The sequence below is a fragment of the Centruroides vittatus genome, unplaced genomic scaffold, assembly GCF_030686945.1.
Source record: "Centruroides vittatus isolate TY-2023 unplaced genomic scaffold, ASM3068694v2 contig_934, whole genome shotgun sequence".
NCBI lineage: Eukaryota > Metazoa > Arthropoda > Arachnida > Scorpiones > Buthidae > Centruroides > Centruroides vittatus.
The window spans coordinates 616,481-637,591 of NW_027122619.1; the positions used below are offsets into that span (position 1 = coordinate 616,481).

At 37.5% G+C, this 21,111-nt stretch overlaps 3 protein-coding genes across 3 annotated transcripts; all 3 read left to right on the plus strand.

Annotated features, from left to right (window-relative positions):
* The first annotated feature begins 1,030 nt into the window (after positions 1-1,030).
* LOC136984863 (NLR family CARD domain-containing protein 4-like) lies at positions 1,031-1,891 on the plus strand. The gene has a single exon (XM_067282000.1). The coding sequence runs from the start codon at positions 1,031-1,033 to the stop codon at positions 1,889-1,891; it is 861 nt and encodes a 286-aa protein (XP_067138101.1).
* A 15,691-nt stretch (positions 1,892-17,582) lies between these two features.
* LOC136984864 (uncharacterized) lies at positions 17,583-18,416 on the plus strand. The gene has a single exon (XM_067282001.1). It carries the CDS (start codon positions 17,583-17,585, stop codon positions 18,414-18,416), a length of 834 nt encoding a protein of 277 aa, XP_067138102.1.
* A 13-nt stretch (positions 18,417-18,429) lies between these two features.
* LOC136984865 (uncharacterized) lies at positions 18,430-18,954 on the plus strand. The gene has a single exon (XM_067282003.1). It carries the CDS (start codon positions 18,430-18,432, stop codon positions 18,952-18,954), a length of 525 nt encoding a protein of 174 aa, XP_067138104.1.
* The last annotated feature ends 2,157 nt before the right edge of the window (positions 18,955-21,111 follow it).

The following is a 21,111-nucleotide window of genomic DNA, read 5'->3' on the forward strand; positions in this document are numbered from 1 at the left end:
TCTCATTCTTTGCCAACAGCCATATTGTGTGTTCCTGGATTTCGTTAACTCTAGCTCACCGTGTATTCATCGTCTTCACATCTAAATACTTAGTAACTACTTTAAAAGAGCTACAAGAGTCCTACAAAAGTGCCAAGAAAGTGCTTCAAGAACGCTTCAAGAGTACTTCAAGAGTGCTTCAAGAGTGTGACAATCATTCACGTCAAATACGCATCGAAAACGATAGTGAGATGCGTGAATGAAATAGAATTGTAGAATTTGACGTCAATATTGAAGAGAAAGGTACGAATAGCTGCAAACATAACTGGACCAAATGGAACTGACGCTAAAGAAAGTCCATATGCAGCAAAGAGACGACGCAATTTTACAAACAATTATTGCAAGTTTACCGTCTCGGCGAAGACGCCTCTAGTTTATAAAATTGTTCGTGCTATGCTTGTTATTGTCTGTGCTCTGTGCTCTGTGCTCTGTGTTTTTTTTTTTTTTGTCTACATGTCACTATATTTGTAGTTGATGTTATGCTTTATTCTGGTTAAATAATTTACATATCTGTAACTCATATATTTATTGTAACTCTGTTATATTTCATCCGGTTATGTATTACGGCACCGGTTATGTACCTTTGGTATCTTTTTAATTAAATAACTGAACTGAACTGAACTGAACTGTACTTTCTGTTTTCCTAAGGTAAAAATCTTAGTTAGATTCAGATAATACACTAAAGATACAACACTAGCTTCCGTTTCTATAGCATGCCCTTATTATTGAATATATTATTCATACTGAATTTATTAATTATGTATTTAGCTGTTTGTATAAAATTATAACATCCGATTTAAAAAAAAGATACAAAACTCAATTTAAGTGCGGTAACGGAAAATAAATTATTTTACACATACACATAATTTTTATAACATGTTATAAAACAGTTTTTCAATATATGAAATTTATGGTTATTAGTTAATATGAAGTTTATTAATACAAAATTTAACTAATTTCAGACAAACTCCGCATATGCCAAAAAAAGCTAATGAACAGATACGAATACGAAAATGCTTATATGACCTCTTTCCTTTGGAGTGAAGACTACGATTTTCCAATAAGAGAAGGCTTTGTGGATGTCAATCTCCATAAAACCGACATGTTAGGTAGAAAAACAGGAGAAATCATTCAAATTAAAGATATCTTTGCGAAGGAGTCTAAATTGCATCGCACAGTCCTCATCACAGGAGATCCGGGATACGGGAAAACAACCATTTGTAAGAAAATCGCCTACGATTGGGGAATGGACGAAGACAGTCGCAGTTACTTGAAATCCTTTCATATTTTAATTTTTATACAATTAAGCGAATTAGGAGAGAAAAGCGTAATTGACGCTGTTATTGAATGCATTGACGACAGAGCAAATAGACAATTTGCAAAGAAACTGAGAGAAACTGAATGGAATTTTTTGATCATTTTAGATGGATTTAACGAAAGTCGCGATAAAGATTGCGTAAAACAATTTATATCTGACGATTCAATCGAAATGTCTGTTCAAATGACAATAATAGTTACCAGCAGTCCACACGTTTCGGATAAAATTAGAAAACTTATTGAATATCGATGTTACATCAAAGGATTCTCTCCAGAACAAAAGGAAAAATATATCGATTTGATTGTAAGAGACGAGGACAAATGCGAATATCTCAAAAATATTATTAAAAACAATCGTTTCTGTTTCGAATTAGCGAAATGTCCTTTGATGCTGTACATGTTATGCTGTCTTCCTAAAAGCAAATCAGACAGACACATAATGACAAATGCCGACGTGTTTATGTTAATTTTCCGTCTTATTATAGAAAAATATAAGAAAGAGAAAAAGGAAAATATTTTGACAGAGAGGATTTAATTATTAAGCTAGGAAAAGTTTATTACAAAAAGGAATTTCTTGATTCTTCAAAGGATAACGGTTTAGAAACGAGAAAAGTCAAAGAGAAAGATTTATATAAGGCTTTCAGTAAAGAGGAATGCCAATTTTTTCTTGATCCATACATTTTTGTAAAACGTACAGCTGAAAATAAGGGAGTATATTTCGACTTTATTCATCGTTTATTTACCGAATTCATTATGGCATTTTACATTTTCGATTCAATCGATGAAGTTACTTTACCAGAGGTTGACGGTATTTTATTCTTCGTTCTCGGTTTGTTTAGAGATGGTCCATTTGCTGGCAAATTTATTAATTTTTTGCGAAGAATCTTCCTGCATCCCGTAACCTGGCTGAATTTTTACAACGAAATCAAAATCGAAGGGAATAAACAAATATTTTGCGCAGAAACAAAATTAGTTTTTTATTTCGATTGTTTAGACGAATTCTTTAAATTATCAAATATTTGTAAATTCAATAGAATATATTTCTGCATTCCGGATCGTATTGATGACTGTGAAAATATTAAAAAAGAATTAATTAAATTCCATAGTAACCTGAATTATTCTCACCACTTTCAGATACGTGTATTGCTTGACAGAAGATTTTCTGACGATCCTGCCACATCAAGTAGTCCTGTTAAGTATATCGATCTCTATGAATCTGTAAAATTCTTAAAATATCTATTTGAGAGCTACAGTTGGGATAAATTCAAATTTTATTTTTATGGCATTGTTTGCCGTTGTAATACAGAATATTCTATTATATGCGACAGAAATATTGATAGTTTAAGAAAAATCGAGGAAGATGTGACGGAAGAAATTAAAAAAGACTTTAATCGTCGAAATGAGAAACCTGTTGTTTTATGCAACGAGAGCGAATCTGGTGACGATCGAAGATACTTGATGTCTGAAGGCCAATATAATTTTTTATTGCCATACTTTATGAAGCATCCTCTTCGTGGAGATTTTTGTTCTGTTATGGATAATTTTTGTATGGAATGAAGTCCGTACAAAAAGTTATTTCCACGAATAATCATAAAATAGTTTTTGTATAAATATAATTCATATGAAATTATGAATTTATTTTGTATTGTTGTTGTAGTTTTATAGTACAGTTTCATATGTTAACAATTTTTAATGCCACTTATGAAACTGTTTATGTATTAATTTCGTAATATATATATTCTATACTTTAAACTTAGCCAATTTTTAGACAAATACATTTCAGGTATTTATTTGACAAATCTACAATAACTTTTTATATTTACGGTATTGTGCGGCATCTTTACTGCAAATAAGAAAGTAAATAATACAATATAATTTTATTTTTACCACATTTGTTATTATACTCACCAGGGTCGGATTAATTAATAGATAAATTAGACAAATGTCTAGGTCCCGTAATTCGGAGAGGCCCGGATTCAGTGCAAAATCTTTCTCAGTTTTAAAACCAGTTAAAAATTATTTAAGAAATTCGATAGGACCGGAAAGGCTGTCTTTAACAATGCTTACTAAAGAAAGAGACACACTCAAACGGCTAGATTGATTAATTTTCTGAAATGAAAATCCAAAAAAAAAAAATTTAAATATTTGAAAGGCTGATTAATGGCTAAAATTATATACAGTAAAGCCCCGCTTAACGCTGATTCAATATAATGCGGTCTGCTTGATGCCTAAAAAACGCTCAAAATTTATGCTGATTCAAATTAACGCGGTATTTCATTGATTAATATATAATACAATTATTCCCAAACACGAACCAATCAGAAAAAGGTGGCAATTCGTCGTAGCGCTGTACTTTCCTTAAATCTATGTTTGTTTAGTTCAATTTTGGAAAAAATATAACATCATGGATGCCATAGGAAATACCGACTTCTCTTGGCAAAAATTAACTGATAAATGCATGAACTGAGTGTGGAAGAAGTTATGGCTGGAGGTATCCAAGAATTTTCATCGAGAAGAGTCTATCGCTGTATCGTTAGGTTGACAAAATTGTCAACTTAATCGATACAGCGATATTGGGGAGTTACTGCAGGTTTGTAGTAAGAGCCTTACCAACGACGACTTGAAGAACTGGCAGAACAAAGAATTCGTGTAAAACTGGAAAATAGAGATTCTGAAGACGAAGAACCAAAGAACTTGCTACAGATTTCCTTAGGAAAAGGTTGATAACGATAACCGAAATCGTTGATCAAATTGTAGCGAATGATCCAGATTTTGATAGGAGTGCCAGAGCAAAACGAGGCATTTTCGATGCGATCTTCTGCTACCGACATTTTCTTAAGGAAAGAAAAAGAAAGCGACCAATGAAATTACAGGACTTCGCAAAAAACAAGTTTATGTGTTATTTAACATATATTATTATGCGAAAATTTATGTAAAAATAACTTAAAATTATAGTAAAATTGCTTATTTTTTGGTCGCGTGTTCCCCTATCCCTATTTACTCTATGTTAAAATGGTCTCGTTTAACGCTGTTTCGCTTAGCGCTTTGTCGTCTAGGAACGCATCCCCCGCGTTAAGCGGGGTCTTACTGTACAGTACATTTCTCATTGTACCAGAAACTCTTTTGTTGTACAATTATTATTGTATTAGTGTTTGTATTCTCTATTATTAATAAAAATTTTAAGTGACATTATTTAAGATTTGTTTACAAGCAACTTATTTATACGAAGCCCCAATTTAAATTTTGTCTAGGGTTTGCTAGAGGCTTAATCCGGCGCTGATACTCACTGTTTTTAGATAAGATGGAATTGCACTAAAAAGATTAGGTACAGCATTTTCTCTTAATCTTATACAACTTATTGATGTCTATCAATCTGATTTTATTAAGATGAGCCGAACGAAGTTTTTAATATTTTCAATGTCTGCAATTGTTTCTTTTGACTGCTTTAATGCATAATGATCTTCGTATTTTATTGCGCGGAAATCTAGCAGAAGCATTATTTTTCATTAGTTTATATATCAGTTAATTACTTACGAATGATGATAAATATTTTTGTATGTTCCTATCATATTTTACTGATATTAAGTATTGCAACTGATTTTTTTTTCTTTTTTTTGTAACTCTTTCCGCCCAGTGGGCACTAAGAGGGCCTCTTATAGCAAGCCCATTATGGGTTCGGCCAGGCCCACAATGGGGCGGCCGGGTGGTGAGAGACGGGGACCGACATATCCGGACGGACCACCCCCCGAAAAACTCCTGGGGATTTTTCGACCCGTTCGGATTCGATCCCGGGTCCCCCATGGCGGCAGGCTGCTAACCTTGAACGCTCGGCCATCCGGCCGCTTAACTGAATTTGATAAGTATAAGATTTATTAATACATAAAATAGTTTAACTTTTTTAAAAATTTCTTTTAGATAGTGTCTACAGTTATTAAGTAAATAGATTAGAAATTTTATTTAATTATTTGCAACTACGACTGAATAGCTTTTATCAAATGAGCAATTGTCTCAAATAAACAAACAGCAAAACATTCAAATTGTTTCGATTTTAAAGTTCTTTTAAAAAAATGAATTCATTAGTTTTATATTGGAATTTTATAACAAACTGGAAATTTCTGACTTCATAAATTTATATCAAAAATTAAAAATAGAAACGTCACTAAAAGGAAAAGTTAAAAATTATAAATTCGTTATACAGGGTGCTTTTAATTCAATCAAAACTTTAATAACTTTTCAACAGAATGAGGTATAATTAAAGCGCAAAAAGTACTATATAGTACAATATTTACATTTTTATTTAATTAATACCTAGCTAGATGCTTCTTAATTTCCACACCACCACCTTATCTCACTGAGAATTATTTATTAACTTTAACAAACTTTTCAATCTGTTAAAATCAATGGAACATTGAAAACAAGTTATCAAAAGGAATCTATGTTCCATAAATTTTAAGAAACCTGAAGATGGCCTGTAGAACAGGTTGAAAACGTTTGTTAAAGTTAATAAATAACTCTAAGTGAGATAAAATGGTGTTGTTGTGGAAATTAAGTTTACATTTTTTATCTCGATTGATTAATGTTAATAGTCATTTTGAGAAGGTGGCACTCACTTTAGAACAACGTGTGTTTATTATAGGCCCACTAGTGGCCAAGTGGTTTCATACTATGAACATTGGGAGTTCGATCGTGCGTTTGCGCCTTGCCCAGATGAACTGGCCATGCCGGGTTTTCTCCACGTCTGTAACGCCTGAATAGAAACCAGTTACCCTTGAAAAGACCACCCGGAAGGCATTGTTCTCCGCGTAACGACCATCATAAGCCCATATAACTACTATTACATGATAATTACGTCACACTTTACCACGGTTCTTTTAAAACTCTTTCCGTCCTGTGAGCACTAAGAATGCCTCTTTTCGCAAACCCATTATGGGTTCGATCAGACCCACATTGGTGCGGACGGGTGGTGAGAAACGGGGCTTGACGAATCCGGACGGATCGAAAGATGTTAAATGACGTGTACCATCGTGATCTAATTGATCAGTACTTGAGATCAAAGGTAGGGTACTAAGGGCAAGGCACGCGCGACAAGTTGACCTGAGATGAGTTCGAGGCCACATCGGGATCCTGAGCAACTGCGTGCTGATCAACTGGCCAAGAGGCCCATTTGTAACGGAGACGGTGAAAACTCCAGCAAGTTACATAAAAGGTACTCTATTGCAATTAGTGATTGCATTACCGGTAACTGGTTTACCGATATACCGGTAAAATAGGAAAATTATACCCCGGTAAATTTACCGGTAATTAATTTTTTTTACCGGTATTTCGGTAAAAAAAAACTATCTTAATTAATCCGATATTTATTTTCTAAAATTCCCACGGATATTTCCCGTGGGAAGATTTCTTTTTTCTCTCACCCCATACCATAGCGAGAAAACAGTACAGGTTTTTTTTAGCTCTTCCCGCCCTGTGGGCACTAAGAGGGCCTCTTTTAGTAGGCCCATTATGGGTTCGGCTAGGCCCACAATGGGGCGACCGGCTGGTGAGGGACGGGGCCCGATATATCCAAACGGACCACCCCCCGAAAAACTCCTGGGGATTTTTCGACCCGTTCGGATTCGATCCCGGGTCCCCCATGGCGGCAGGCTGCTAACCTTGAACGCTCGGCCATCCGGCCGCTTAACTGAATTTGATAAGTATAAGATTTATTAATACATAAAATAGTTTAACTTTTTTAAAAATTTCTTTTAGATAGTGTCTACAGTTATTAAGTAAATAGATTAGAAATTTTATTTAATTATTTGCAACTACGACTGAATAGCTTTTATCAAATGAGCAATTGTCTCAAATAAACAAACAGCAAAACATTCAAATTGTTTCGATTTTAAAGTTCTTTTAAAAAAATGAATTCATTAGTTTTATATTGGAATTTTATAACAAACTGGAAATTTCTGACTTCATAAATTTATATCAAAAATTAAAAATAGAAACGTCACTAAAAGGAAAAGTTAAAAATTATAAATTCGTTATACAGGGTGCTTTTAATTCAATCAAAACTTTAATAACTTTTCAACAGAATGAGGTATAATTAAAGCGCAAAAAGTACTATATAGTACAATATTTACATTTTTATTTAATTAATACCTAGCTAGATGCTTCTTAATTTCCACACCACCACCTTATCTCACTGAGAATTATTTATTAACTTTAACAAACTTTTCAATCTGTTAAAATCAATGGAACATTGAAAACAAGTTATCAAAAGGAATCTATGTTCCATAAATTTTAAGAAACCTGAAGATGGCCTGTAGAACAGGTTGAAAACGTTTGTTAAAGTTAATAAATAACTCTAAGTGAGATAAAATGGTGTTGTTGTGGAAATTAAGTTTACATTTTTTATCTCGATTGATTAATGTTAATAGTCATTTTGAGAAGGTGGCACTCACTTTAGAACAACGTGTGTTTATTATAGGCCCACTAGTGGCCAAGTGGTTTCATACTATGAACATTGGGAGTTCGATCGTGCGTTTGCGCCTTGCCCAGATGAACTGGCCATGCCGGGTTTTCTCCACGTCTGTAACGCCTGAATAGAAACCAGTTACCCTTGAAAAGACCACCCGGAAGGCATTGTTCTCCGCGTAACGACCATCATAAGCCCATATAACTACTATTACATGATAATTACGTCACACTTTACCACGGTTCTTTTAAAACTCTTTCCGTCCTGTGAGCACTAAGAATGCCTCTTTTCGCAAACCCATTATGGGTTCGATCAGACCCACATTGGTGCGGACGGGTGGTGAGAAACGGGGCTTGACGAATCCGGACGGATCGAAAGATGTTAAATGACGTGTACCATCGTGATCTAATTGATCAGTACTTGAGATCAAAGGTAGGGTACTAAGGGCAAGGCACGCGCGACAAGTTGACCTGAGATGAGTTCGAGGCCACATCGGGATCCTGAGCAACTGCGTGCTGATCAACTGGCCAAGAGGCCCATTTGTAACGGAGACGGTGAAAACTCCAGCAAGTTACATAAAAGGTACTCTATTGCAATTAGTGATTGCATTACCGGTAACTGGTTTACCGATATACCGGTAAAATAGGAAAATTATACCCCGGTAAATTTACCGGTAATTAATTTTTTTTACCGGTATTTCGGTAAAAAAAAACTATCTTAATTAATCCGATATTTATTTTCTAAAATTCCCACGGATATTTCCCGTGGGAAGATTTCTTTTTTCTCTCACCCCATACCATAGCGAGAAAACAGTACAGGTTTTTTTTAGCTCTTCCCGCCCTGTGGGCACTAAGAGGGCCTCTTTTAGTAGGCCCATTATGGGTTCGGCTAGGCCCACAATGGGGCGACCGGCTGGTGAGGGACGGGGCCCGATATATCCAACGGACCACCCCCCGAAAAATTACAGTGCAGGTTGTAATGGGTCATTCCATTTGTAATTTAAGGTTACTAAAAGCAATTTTCTAGTCTGTTTATAACTTGATTCCCTATATTATACTCCAAAAGGGGTCTTGTTTTTGTTTTCAAAATAGCTGAGATGCAAAAGGAAACTTTTTACAAAGTCTTGATAGTTCATAAATACGTGCTGACTGAAAACACGACTTACAGAGTAAGTAATATTCTTGTTTATTGGTTTGTGCCTTATGAAGCTTGTGGCAGTACGCCATATTATATATATATATATATATTTTTATTTTTAATTGAGTATATAGCTCCTTTTATTTCTTTTTTGTTTCATTGTTCTATCCCTTCTAGAATGTTCCTTCTTAAAACAATCAAAGCGGCAGGATGGCCGAGCGGTCAAGGTGGCAGCCTACCGCTCTGGGGGGCCCGGGATCGCATCCGAACGGGTCGAAAATCCCCAGGAATTTTTCGGGGGGTGGTCCGTTCGGATATGTCGGGCCCCGTCCCTCACCACCCGGTCGCCCCATTGTGGGCCTGCCGAACCCATAATGGGCCTTCTAAAAGAGGCCCTCTTAGTGCCCACAGGGCGGAAAGAGTTTAAAAAAAAACAATCAAAGCAGTCGGAGGAAGTACTAACGGGCTGCATAATCACCTCATGTGACGTCATGATATAAACTTACTGAAAAGAAAATCTGAGGAGACAGCCGGAAAAAGTGCACAAAATGAATATAATTAAAAAAATAACTACGTTTTTCAAGAAAGAAAATGACGAGTCTTTGCCTATAGTATTATCTCGTATGGCTTCAGTTTACGGTCTGCCATTCTCCAAATTTTGCACGTCGAAAGACCTAAGACGACTTTTCTCTGCAAGCGGATATGTGAATCTTCCTAAATCTCCTCATTCGATTAAAAAATGATCACTGAATTTGGAAAAAAATTCAGGATGAGATTATTAAAGATATATCGGAACGAAAAGTTGAAAGAGAATCTTTCAGTATATCTTGTGATAAATGGACATCACTTAACAACCGTCAATACATGAATGTCAATCTTTACACAAGTAACAAATTTTGGAATCTTGGTCTGATTCGCGCACGTGGATCTATGTGTGCTAAAAAATGCGTTGAAATTTTAAATGTCAGATTAAAAGTATTCAATGTCAATTATAACAATCTAATTTCAATTGTCACGGACGGAGCTGCAGTGATGAAAAAAGTGTCAAGATTAATCAATGTAAACAGCCAAATGTGCTTTGCTCACGGCTTACACTTAGCAGTAGTTAAAGTTCTATACAAAAAAGGCCATGTTAAAGAAAACAGTACTGAACCCATACATTCGAAACTGGATGAGAAAGATTCCGAAACCTCAGACAATGAATCTGATGATGGAGGATTTGAAGTAATACAGGAAAGCCTTGATGACACTATTGTGGGTGCCGGGAGGCGGCCAAAGTCTCGTTCCTCCTTTTTGTCGGCTAACAGGTCCGTGAGACCTGCCCACGTCAAGATGGCGGTTCGGATGAGTTACACGTTACGCGTTAAGCGAGTGGAGGAAGTGAATGGGGTCGACGGTAGAGCGGCAGATGATAATATTCGAATAAAAGACATAGCCAACGGATAATAACAACAACAAGAATTTATTTAAGCTAGCAAGATAATTACAAAAGGGGCGCGCGACGGTCGCCTCTTTCTGGATTCGCGGAGGGAGAGTTTACATAAATTCGGGTCATACCTCGTGATCCGGGTCGGTCCTCGTAGTCGACACGATTCCGTTGATTTCAGGCGGTTCCCCTCGATTTTGTCCGCACACGCACAGTCTAAAAGACAAACGTAACCGACCCCCCTTTTCTCCGTCGTCGCCCTTTTATTCTCTTGGTCACGAGTTCCAGTTTCGCCAACCCGCGTTTTTCGACTCTTGTTCCTCCTGATTCATTTTTTCTTTCTTTTGACTCATATCCCTTTTCCTTCTACTCGCGCGGAAAGGGATGTATCATTACCGGCTTAATTCCGGTGGGTTCGAACTTTCACACCACCTTGGGCTTTCTAAAATCGAAGCTGTCCCTGAAGGGCAGGTTCGATTTTTTTCTTAGGGAGGATGGCTATTTTAAGCGCGCTGTCTCTCCCTGATTGGTGACTTACAGGCGACGTTAATTAGTCGCGACAATGATTTATATGGCGAATTTTTACACGATTTACCTGGCGACATTAACAATTTATTGATTTCGCGACAATCAAAGATTAATCGGGCGTGCGTTACAATAAGTTGTTATGTTAAACCAACCACGGTGGGTTTGGTAAACAACAACGGTGTTCCCGGAAGTAGGGTTGTTTCCTAGCTGGCACGTGGTGCAGACGTAGTTTCCTTTCGTCACTTGGGCACGAGAGTAAAGTTCAAGGTCTTGAGTGTTCGTTATGTCCTCTTGTTGAAGGGAGTTCGTTGACTTGTGCTACCTGGTTGGCGTGTTCGCTTGTTGTGAAGATCGAATGTAAACAGGAACTTGAGGGCTGGAGAATTTCGGTGAGTGGTGTCTTGATGCCGTTTGTTGTAGTGTGGCGATGTCGTCGTGCATGAAATTCGGTGCGGTGATTAATTTTGGTGGAGGGTCGTCATAGTCTTAGTCCGTCGCGGCGAGGATGTCGTCCTATCGGTACTCACAAAAGTCAATTACAAATAGTCATTTGAAATGAAAGGTCGATTTAAGTTCGGATCGAGGTACATATTAAAAGATTAATAAATGGGGTTACTCTCCCTCAGGTCGCTAGGATGATAAAATCCTAACTTAAATTCTAAATAGGATAAGCTAACACGTTGGATTAATTCAAAACGTTGGTTAAAATGGTTAAATAAAATTTGAATAACAAGTAATATAATATGTGAGTAATAGTAAGTAATAATATAGTTTAATATGTGATATATTCTAATGGATTATAATAAGGACAAAACTTCGAAAGAAGAAGTTGAACAAAGGATCTAAAAATGGCGATGTCAATAGGTTTGAACAATGGCCCGTTGGTGAAGGTGGGTGGGATCGCTCCGGGGTGCTTCCTGTAAGGGTGTGTCGCTTCCCGGAAGCGGGTTAGTTTCTCTTTCTTGAAGACGGATTTCTTCGGGTCGAGTATCTTGCGATAGTTGTCGGCCCGCCGGAAGTTGTTGTCGGCGGCGTATGACCGATCGGAAAATACAGATAAGGCCAATAAGAATTATTGCAGTACCAAGGCAACTAGCAAGTATAGTGGATGGATGTACGTAAGAGGCTGGTGCGGGGTTTGACGTCATTCGTAACAAATGATTGAGATCATATTTGACGTTAGAGAGAGATCGTTCTGCTATCTGGATGTCATAGTCCGTCGTGGATGGTAGTTTCTCCTGCATTGCGGGGTTTTTAAAATGGTTCAATAGGAGTTGCATCTCTGTTTGATTGATAACCTGGTCGATGTGTGGAATGACCAATTGGTGGGTCCACTGTAGTGATATAGTTGACTGGCCTTGGAAATGTGAGGTGAGGATAACTCCGGGCAAGTAGCCAGTACAAGCATTTGGGAGACTGATGATTCCGGTGTTATTTAATTTTTGAGTTGTAGAGGAAAAAGGGGTCTTTTGATGCCTATTAGGGCATCTAATAGTTAAGGTGAGAGGCTCAGGAGTGGAGTAGACCCACGCTCCGGGTTGATCTAATTTCTTAAAAATTGGCGCAAACGCGCAATGTGGCGTATGAACTTCCCGGTCCGCCTCGGAGAATAGTTCCCGGCAGCCAAAACGTTGATTTACGCAGGGCACCAGCATCATGGCGACTATTTGTTCCGCCACGCGACTCCGGATATTTCCGAGAGCCTCGCGGCAGGTATGGCAGTTGGAGATTCTGGGCCGGCATCTTGCGCACACGAGATGCCCATTGGTACATTGGTACACCGGCGCCTGCGCGAGCTCGTAACAGAGGAGGCACGTCACAAAGGAAGCGTATGCTTGGTCCGATTCCGTAGATGTCATTATCCTGGAAGGATAGGGAAAGAGTTAATGACGGACGAAGGAAAGACGAGGGTAGATTAACGCTAAATTTGTTCAATAAGCTATCTTCATCCACCTACTGGGGTACCTTCCTGTTGGTGCCCTCATTTGTTTGGCGGCCGGAGCTTAAGGGGAAGAGGTCCGACTAGCAATGGGAGAAATAAACTGAGGTATCGGGCTACAATTGCTAGTGGGCGGCGGCATAACCCAAGGTTGATTTACTACTGCTGCTGGGTCTAGGCTTCGAAGTGCGTATGGAGGTGTAATCTCCTTTTCTTCTTCCGATTCTGGTTTGGCAACTTCACCTTTGAGCTCGGATCTTGCTTCCTCGCGTTCCCTTTCTGATTTCGTCGGTTCGTCCGGTAGTGGAGGGAGTATGGAGGCCAGAATAGCCTCGCTCCAAGGGTCGGGTAGGTCGCTTGGTGGTGGCGTGGCTCTTAGTACATCTTTGCCGGGTGATGCAACAAGGGGCTGAATGGTTGGGTCTGTGTTATCTGGTTGTATTCGGGGTCGCTTAGCCTTCCGATGAGCAGCGGCCCTTCTCGCGCTCCGGATTCGTACATTACGTCTCTCCTTCCCTTCGGGGGAGGTATTCGTTCTTCGCGGGGATGTCCGACAGGATTCCCTCTGTTTTATTGCGGGTCTTACGCCGCGTTCTCTCTCTGCGCGGCCGTCTAGGTGTGCAAAAATGTATCGTGTTCCCATTTGGTAGGATGACTTGATCATGAGCAAAATCTAAAATTAACTGAGCGGTTTGGATGAGGTCTCGGCCCAAGATTCCTTCACACGGGTTTGTGATCTCGGCTCGTACGATGGCACATGGCATGGCATGTTTCTTTCCCCGTAATTTAAATGTAGGTGTCGCTGAGCCTATAGTGGTAATCGGCTCCCCTAAGCCGATTCTTAACTTTTGTCGGCGCCCGAATTTTATGGGAGCTTTCCCTTTCAATTTATTCGCTAAATCGTTTGATATGAGCGTACGTTCTGCGCTGGTATTAACTTGCATTTTTACTGGAATATTGTTAATATAAACTAATATGATAGGTTCGTGCCTTGAGATAGTTTTACTTATTCCTATCCTGCCTTTCCACCTCGTCTCACTTTCCTCGGACGAATCTGTTTGGGGTAGAGAAAGGTTTCTACTCGTTTCGGTATAGTGTCGCTGTTGCTTAGATACAGGATAAGGGGATCTAGTAGAGTAATTATATTCGAGGTCGCTGATCTTGGATGCTTTGAATAATACCTGTCCATCCGTTTCGATTTTCTTCCATAGGTTGAGAGCTATCTTGATCAATTTTCGCTTTCGCGTCTCCTTGGAGGTTCATTTCGTTGACGCGTAGGAGAAGCGTTACTATTAGTATCTCTGCGATCGCGGGGGTTCCGGTTCCTATAGTTTTGATCATTTGGTCTGTCGGGTCTACGGCTAGTATTAACTGGGTGGTATCCTCCTCGCTGGAAAGGCGGATCATTCTGATTCCCTCGATTATTTCGCCTCCCTGGAGGGGTTCTAGCATTATTTGTCGATGAGGTTCGGGTTAGTCTTTCCACTCTGGCTGTAAGTTCCTGCATAGCCGACATTAATTGAGCTATCTCGTCCTGTGAGGGGGAGTCTGTCACCCGCTCGCTGTCCCGGACTGTTCGTAATATTCCCCGCGGATGGGAGGTGAGCTGTTCAATCGTCTCCTCACTGATCGCGGCTTTGAGCGCCTCATCGAAGGTCTCAGCCTCGCGACTCATTACTCGTCTGGCGGATCCTTATATCTATTCCGTTAAGAAATTGCACCTTTAACCGTTCATCTAACTCCTTTCTTTGAATGCGCTGAATAATAGCGGCTTCCACGGCGTCGGCTCCGGGCTCCGGCGTGATCTCGATTTCCATCGCGAGCGCTTGAAGTCGGGCGGCGTAGGTTTGTACGTCCTTGTCCCGTTTTTGGACGCAGGTATAGAATTTACTAAGCCTAAACGAATAAGGTTCTCGCTCGAACCTCGCGATCATTAAGCGCTTGAATTTGTCAAATTCGTCGACTTCTTTGATTCATCGGTCTTTCCGTACGAATTCCCGAGCTATTCCAGTGAGATTGAGTTTGGCTACGGCCAACATTTGGGCCTTTGACCATGCCGCGACTTTCGTTACGTCCGCTAACGAGTCAAAAAAATCCGTAACTCGGAGACCTCCCGTTTCTCCGGAAAATACGGGCAGGAGAGGAATGATTCCGCCTAACCCTCCTAGGGTGAGAGGGTTTGGATTCGGATTTGCGGGAGCTGGTCCTACCGCGGGTTGCGGATTGCCCTCCATTTTTCCTAATAGGACTACCTCCGATACTATTCCTAATCTTTCTTCCTATAATCTAGGTCCCTACTTCGACTGGAATGGTCCCTTTTTATTCGAATATGATCCTTTCCGCTCTATCGATATTTCGAAGGAGTCGAACCCCACTCCTGACACCAATTTGTGTGTGCCGGGAGGCGGCCAAAGTCTCGTTTCTCCTTTTTGTCGGCTAACAGGTCCGTGAGACCTGCCCATGTCAAGATGGCGGTTCGGATGAGTTACGCGTTACGCGTTAAGCGAGTGGAGGAAGTGAATGGGGTCGACGGTAGAGCGGCAGATGATAATATTCGAATAAAAGACATAGCCAACGGATAATAACAACAACAAGAATTTATTTAAGCTAGCAAGATAATTACAAAAGGGGCGCGCGACGATCGCCTATTTCTGGATTCGCGGAGGGAGAGTTTACAAAAATTCGGGTCATACCTCGTGATCCGGGTCGGTCCTCGTAGTCGACACGATTCCGTTGATTTCAGGCGGTTCCCCTCGATTTTGTCCGCACACGCACAGTTAAAAGACAAACGTAACCGACCCCCCTTTTCTCCGTCGTCGCCCTTTTATTCTCTTGGTCACGAGTTCCAGTTTCGCCAACCCGCGTTTTTCGACTCTTATTCCTCTTGATTCATTTTTTCTTTCTTTTGACTCACATCCCTTTTCCTTCTACTCGCGTGGAAAGGGATGTATCATTACCGGCTTAATTCCAGTGGGTTCGAACTTTCACACCATGTTTCGCAAGGATGTTTTTCAAAATGAAACTTTAAATCTTTTAATTAAGAAAATACGAAATGTAGTTAAAACGTTTCGAAAATCACCACTCAAAAATGACATTCTTCAGAAGCATATTAAAGTTGAATTAGAAAAAGAATTATCTCTACTATTAGACTCAAAAACACGTTGGAGCAGTATGTTGACCATGCTGGAACGTTTTTCAGAGGTCCGAAATTCTGTCAGGAAAGTCTAATTGATATTCGTTCAGATATAATCTTCTCTGAAGATGAACTTGAATTGCTGTCTAATACAATACACTCATTACAACCTATAAAAGTAGCAGTCGAATCATTGTGTTGCGAATACACAAATTTGTACGTTGCAGATCTAACGTTAGAATTTCTGATAGAAGAACTATCAAAGCAGGATTTCTTTTTGTGTAACGAACTAAAGAAAGAAATTATTTTTCATGTGAAAGGGAGACGAACCATTTACTCTGATATTTTAATGTATCTACATAACCCAGAAAAATTAAACAAACATAAGTCACACGAAATATTCAATGATGTTAACAAAAATACAATTTTAAATGGAATTGTATAGATAATTAAGCACTTATCAGAAAATGAAAACGAATCAAAACCTGTCGATGTCGCTGAAATTAGTTCAGACTCAGATGCTGGTGAGAGGTGTTCATTGCTTACCATGCCATCAACTTCTCACGTCAACACGAGAACAAAATCTACAATAAAGAACTCAAATTTAACAATGAAAGAGAAATTGGATTTATTCATTAAACATCAAACGAGCGTAGACACTGATAACAGTAATATCAGTAAATTTAAAAGTGTGAGAGTTCTTGTTCTTGTTCTTGTACATGGGTTTATGTTGGAAGGTGTGACCGTTGTCGGCTTTTCTTCCGAAAGTGTGAGAGATATAGTTAAAAAAGAAATGAATTATTTCGTAGAGCAAAAAATACAAGGTACGCATCTTAAAAAGGTTTTCAATGCTCTAATGACAGTACAGTAGAGAACCGAAAATCGGAATCAATTGGGGACTGGGGTTGTTCAGATTAGGGATTTGTTCCGATTACGATCTATGTACGAAAAAATATATTAACCTGTCCGATGTTCAAACTTTTCTCCGTTGCGTGTCGCTTCGTGTTGAATTTTCGTCGATTTTAGGCCTAACGAAAATTTTTATAATAATAATCGAGGCTATCGTATCGTTAAAAATTATTTCTGCATTTTGTACAAACAAAATAAATATATTGAAGAATATAAAAACATGAAAATTATACTTTAGAAGTAAATTTAGTATCAAAAACGTTCGATTCAGCACGACACAGTCCGACTGAAAATCGTTCCGATTACCGGCGATTCCGATTACCAGGGTGCCGATTTATGACTCTCTACTGTACGTCCAACTATAGTCCATTTATCCTAACTTGGCAGCTACTGTAAACAAACTAAGACACACCTTTCTTTGTTTATTGGCTTAAACCCACGTCCATCAATTAGAAACCGCGTTGCATCTCATTTGTCCGCAGAAAATAGTTCTTCGTTATTTATAAAATCATTAATGAAATACTAGTCGCTTAGCAATGATTATAAATGTAATTATTTCATATTTGTTAAATTGTTATTTTAATAAATATTTTCACATTCTGAATCATTAAAAATAAACTTTTTCCGGTCATGCGCACTATAATTTCTTGGTTTCGTTTTCCATTCATTTCAAACTGTGTGTTGTCGAATTACAAAAATGGAAAACTTGAATGTAAATACGATTAAACATCAACAAGGAAAATCGCTGAGGAGCTCGGATAAACGAATAGTATTAAATTTGTTTAATTCTCTAACTGAAACGAATCCGGAACTCTGTGTGAACGATATAGTGAAAATGGTAGCAAAGACAACAGGGATATCAGAAAGAAGCATTTACAGAATTCGCAAAGAATATTTTACTAATGGTAAAGTAATAACTCCTTCGAAAACCCGTAAGCGTACTCAACTTGTTGACAAATATGATGAATTCACAAAATGTGCCATTAGAGGTAAAGTACACAATTTTTATTTCTTAAATGAATTACCTACGGTAGATAAGGTATTACAGGCTGTTAATGATGATCCAGATTTACCAGACTTTACTCGATCCACGATATATAATTTGTTAAAATTACTTAATTTTAAATATACAAACCGTAATAGAAATAGTAGATTAATTGAAAGAGACGATATCATTTTATGGCGAAGACAATATTTACGAAAAATAAGAGAAATGCGTTCTTTAGGCCGTAAGATTTACTATTTGGACGAAACGTGGATTAATGCGGGCCATACCAAGAATAAAGTATGGAAGGATTGTTCAATTACGTCATATCGCGAAGCTTTTGTGTCTGGACGATCTACTGGATTAAAAAATCCTTCTGGAAAGGGAAAACGAATAGTTCTTGTTCATATAGGCAGCAATTCAGGTTTTCTTAATGGTGGTCTATATGAATTTGAATCAAAGTCAACAAAAGATTACCACGAAGAAATGGATGGAAATAATTTCAAAAAATGGTTTGAAAAAATATTAATCGAAATTAGAAAGTAATGCTGTTGTTGTCATGGACAATGCTCCATATCACTCAGCTAAAATTGAGAAGATTCCTAATTGTAGTTGGAAAAAAGCTGACATAATTTCTTGGTTGGAAAAAAATAGGGTTCGTCATAACGAAAAAATGTTAAAAATAGAACTTTTGGATATTGTTAAAAAAATAAAACATAAATACGATAAATATATTATTGACGAAATGGCCAAAGAAATAGGTGTTGATGTGTTACGTTTACCTCCGTATCATTGTAATTTAAATCCTATTGAACTAATATGGGCAGATATGAAAGGTTACATCGCACGTCACAACACAACATTCAAACTGTCGGATGTGCGAATTTTAATGAATAAAGCTATCGAACAAATAACTGAAGAAAGATGGAGAAAATGTATCGAACACATAGAAAAAGAAGAACAACGAATGTGGGAACTCGATGAGATTTCGGAAACTGTTGTAGAAAAACTGATTATTACAAATAGTGACGAAAGCGATATAAATGATTACTTCGAGCAACTATCTTCTGATACAAATGATTAATAAGGTAAGTTTACACTGTAATTATTTAAGAAAATTTTTAATTATATAAATATCACATAGATAAATTCATACATTACAGTAACGTTTTCCTTTAGAGGTTTGAGTATGATTTTTAAGGATTGCCGAAGAATTTGTTTTGTTTTATATCTATTTAATAAAATTGTTGTGTAGATAAAAATTCTGAAGTATGTTCAACTACACAATTATAAATATGTTTTGTGTAAGTCTTGATAATGATTGTAAATGACTTATTTAGTGAAAAAAAGAATATAATATTGCCCCAGTGCCCAGGTTATTGATATCAATTATACAGTACAGATAACCTTGGTATAACGCGATGGGCTCTAAGAAAATGTTCGCTTTATAAAAGTCGCCTTATACGAAACTGGAACGAAAACAAAGATATTACAGGGATAAAAGAGTAAATGTAAAATAAACTGATTTATTATTAATTCTTTATTGAATAAATTATTCTAATTGAATTTTGTTTCATTCACAAAAGTAACTTAATAAAATTTCATTTGTTTGACTTTCCGACGGATGAATAAATGTATTTTTTACAAATAAAAGACAAGTCACTCTAAAATTTATTAGACAATCACCATTTACTCTGATGTTCCAGAACAAAATTATAGACAGCTGGACCTTCTCAGTGGATAAAAGGAGCCGAAATCCTGGCAGAATAAGGATGACTTAAAAAAGATGTCGTAAGATTACCATACCAATTTTCAAGAATTTTTCTTCATTGATTTTTCTGTGTTTTTTAAAGGAACTTTTTAAAGAGTAGGCAGTTGCGTAGCCTAAAAAGGAAGGTCCAGCTGTCCTATAATTTTGTTCTGGAACATCAGAGTAAATGGTGATTGTCTAATAAATTTTAGAGCGACTTGTCTTTTATTTGTAAAATATATTTATTCATTCGACCGAAAATCAAACAAAATTTAAATTTAAATTCGTCACCAGAGGGATATCTCGGAGTAATCAACATTAAACAGCGCTAATTCTCAGTGGATAAAAGGAGCCGAAATCCTGGCAGAATTAAGGATGACTTAAAAAAGATGTCGTAAGATTACCATACCAATTTTCAAGAATTTTTCTTTATTGATTTTTCTGTGTTTTTTAAAGGAACTTTTTAAAGAGTAGGCAGTTGCGTAGCCTAAAAAGGAAGGTCCAGCTGTCCATAATTTTGTTCTGCCATAATTCCAGCTGCCATAATCGAAAAATGATTTGATTTTGAGTCTATCTCGAATATGTCAAACTTTCAAAGTTTTTCGAACGTTAAATATTTCAAATTTACGACTCCACAAAAATCTATGTATTTATTCTCTCACAAAATCATTAGATGTATACATACAGTATATTTTTTCTAATTTTTGTGTTCGCTTCCATAAAAACAGTCGTGTCTTTTGCGAAAAGAGATGACTATTTTGAGGAAGGAGTATGTTTTTATAAAAAGTCTTTGTGAGAAGTGTTAGACGCTACGTGTAACAAAATCGCCATGTGAGTGAATGAAACAGTGAAAATTGGAAGTTAAGAGCCATTTAATCGGAGATCGGGGAAATTTCAGTCTCGTTGTACTCTTGCTGACAATATTTTCTTCTCGGAAATATCGACGGATGCTCATTCTATTCAATATTTTATGTCGTATATGGAAATAAGGTAGAAAATGGATCGTTATATCGAAGTTAGAATACCCGTTAATAGAGGCCACACAGTATGGGATTTAAAAAACTATATATATATAATTTTTTGGTCTATCTTTGTGGCCATTTATACAAAATCATTCGCAGTAAATATTTAATAATCATAAAAATAAATTTTATATGTACCGTATTTTACGGACTATAAGACGCACTTTTTTCTTCGAAAAATTGCTTCCAAAATTCAGGTGCGTCTTATAGTCCGTAAAATACGGTATATAGTAACAAACAACATTCAATTAAAGCCAAATACCAGTACTAACTTATTTTTCGTTTTCCAGATGTCCTGGCAATCAAATGATTTTGACATAAAAGAAAGATTGTCACATCTTATGACATCTAGACAAATGACTGACGTTACTTTAATTGTTGGCCAAGAAAAAGAGTATTTTTCGACCCACTCTCTGCTTCTCTGTATACACAGTGAGGTGTTTTATGCAATGTTCTATGGTCCATTGGC

What these genes read in the sequence shown, in the direction of transcription:
- LOC136984863 (XM_067282000.1), top strand. Translation starts at nt 1,031, where the DNA reads ATGAACAGATACGAATACGAAAATGCTTATATGACCTCTTTCCTTTGG.
- LOC136984864 (XM_067282001.1), top strand. Translation starts at nt 17,583, where the DNA reads ATGGAAAACTTGAATGTAAATACGATTAAACATCAACAAGGAAAATCG.
- LOC136984865 (XM_067282003.1), top strand. Translation starts at nt 18,430, where the DNA reads ATGGACAATGCTCCATATCACTCAGCTAAAATTGAGAAGATTCCTAAT.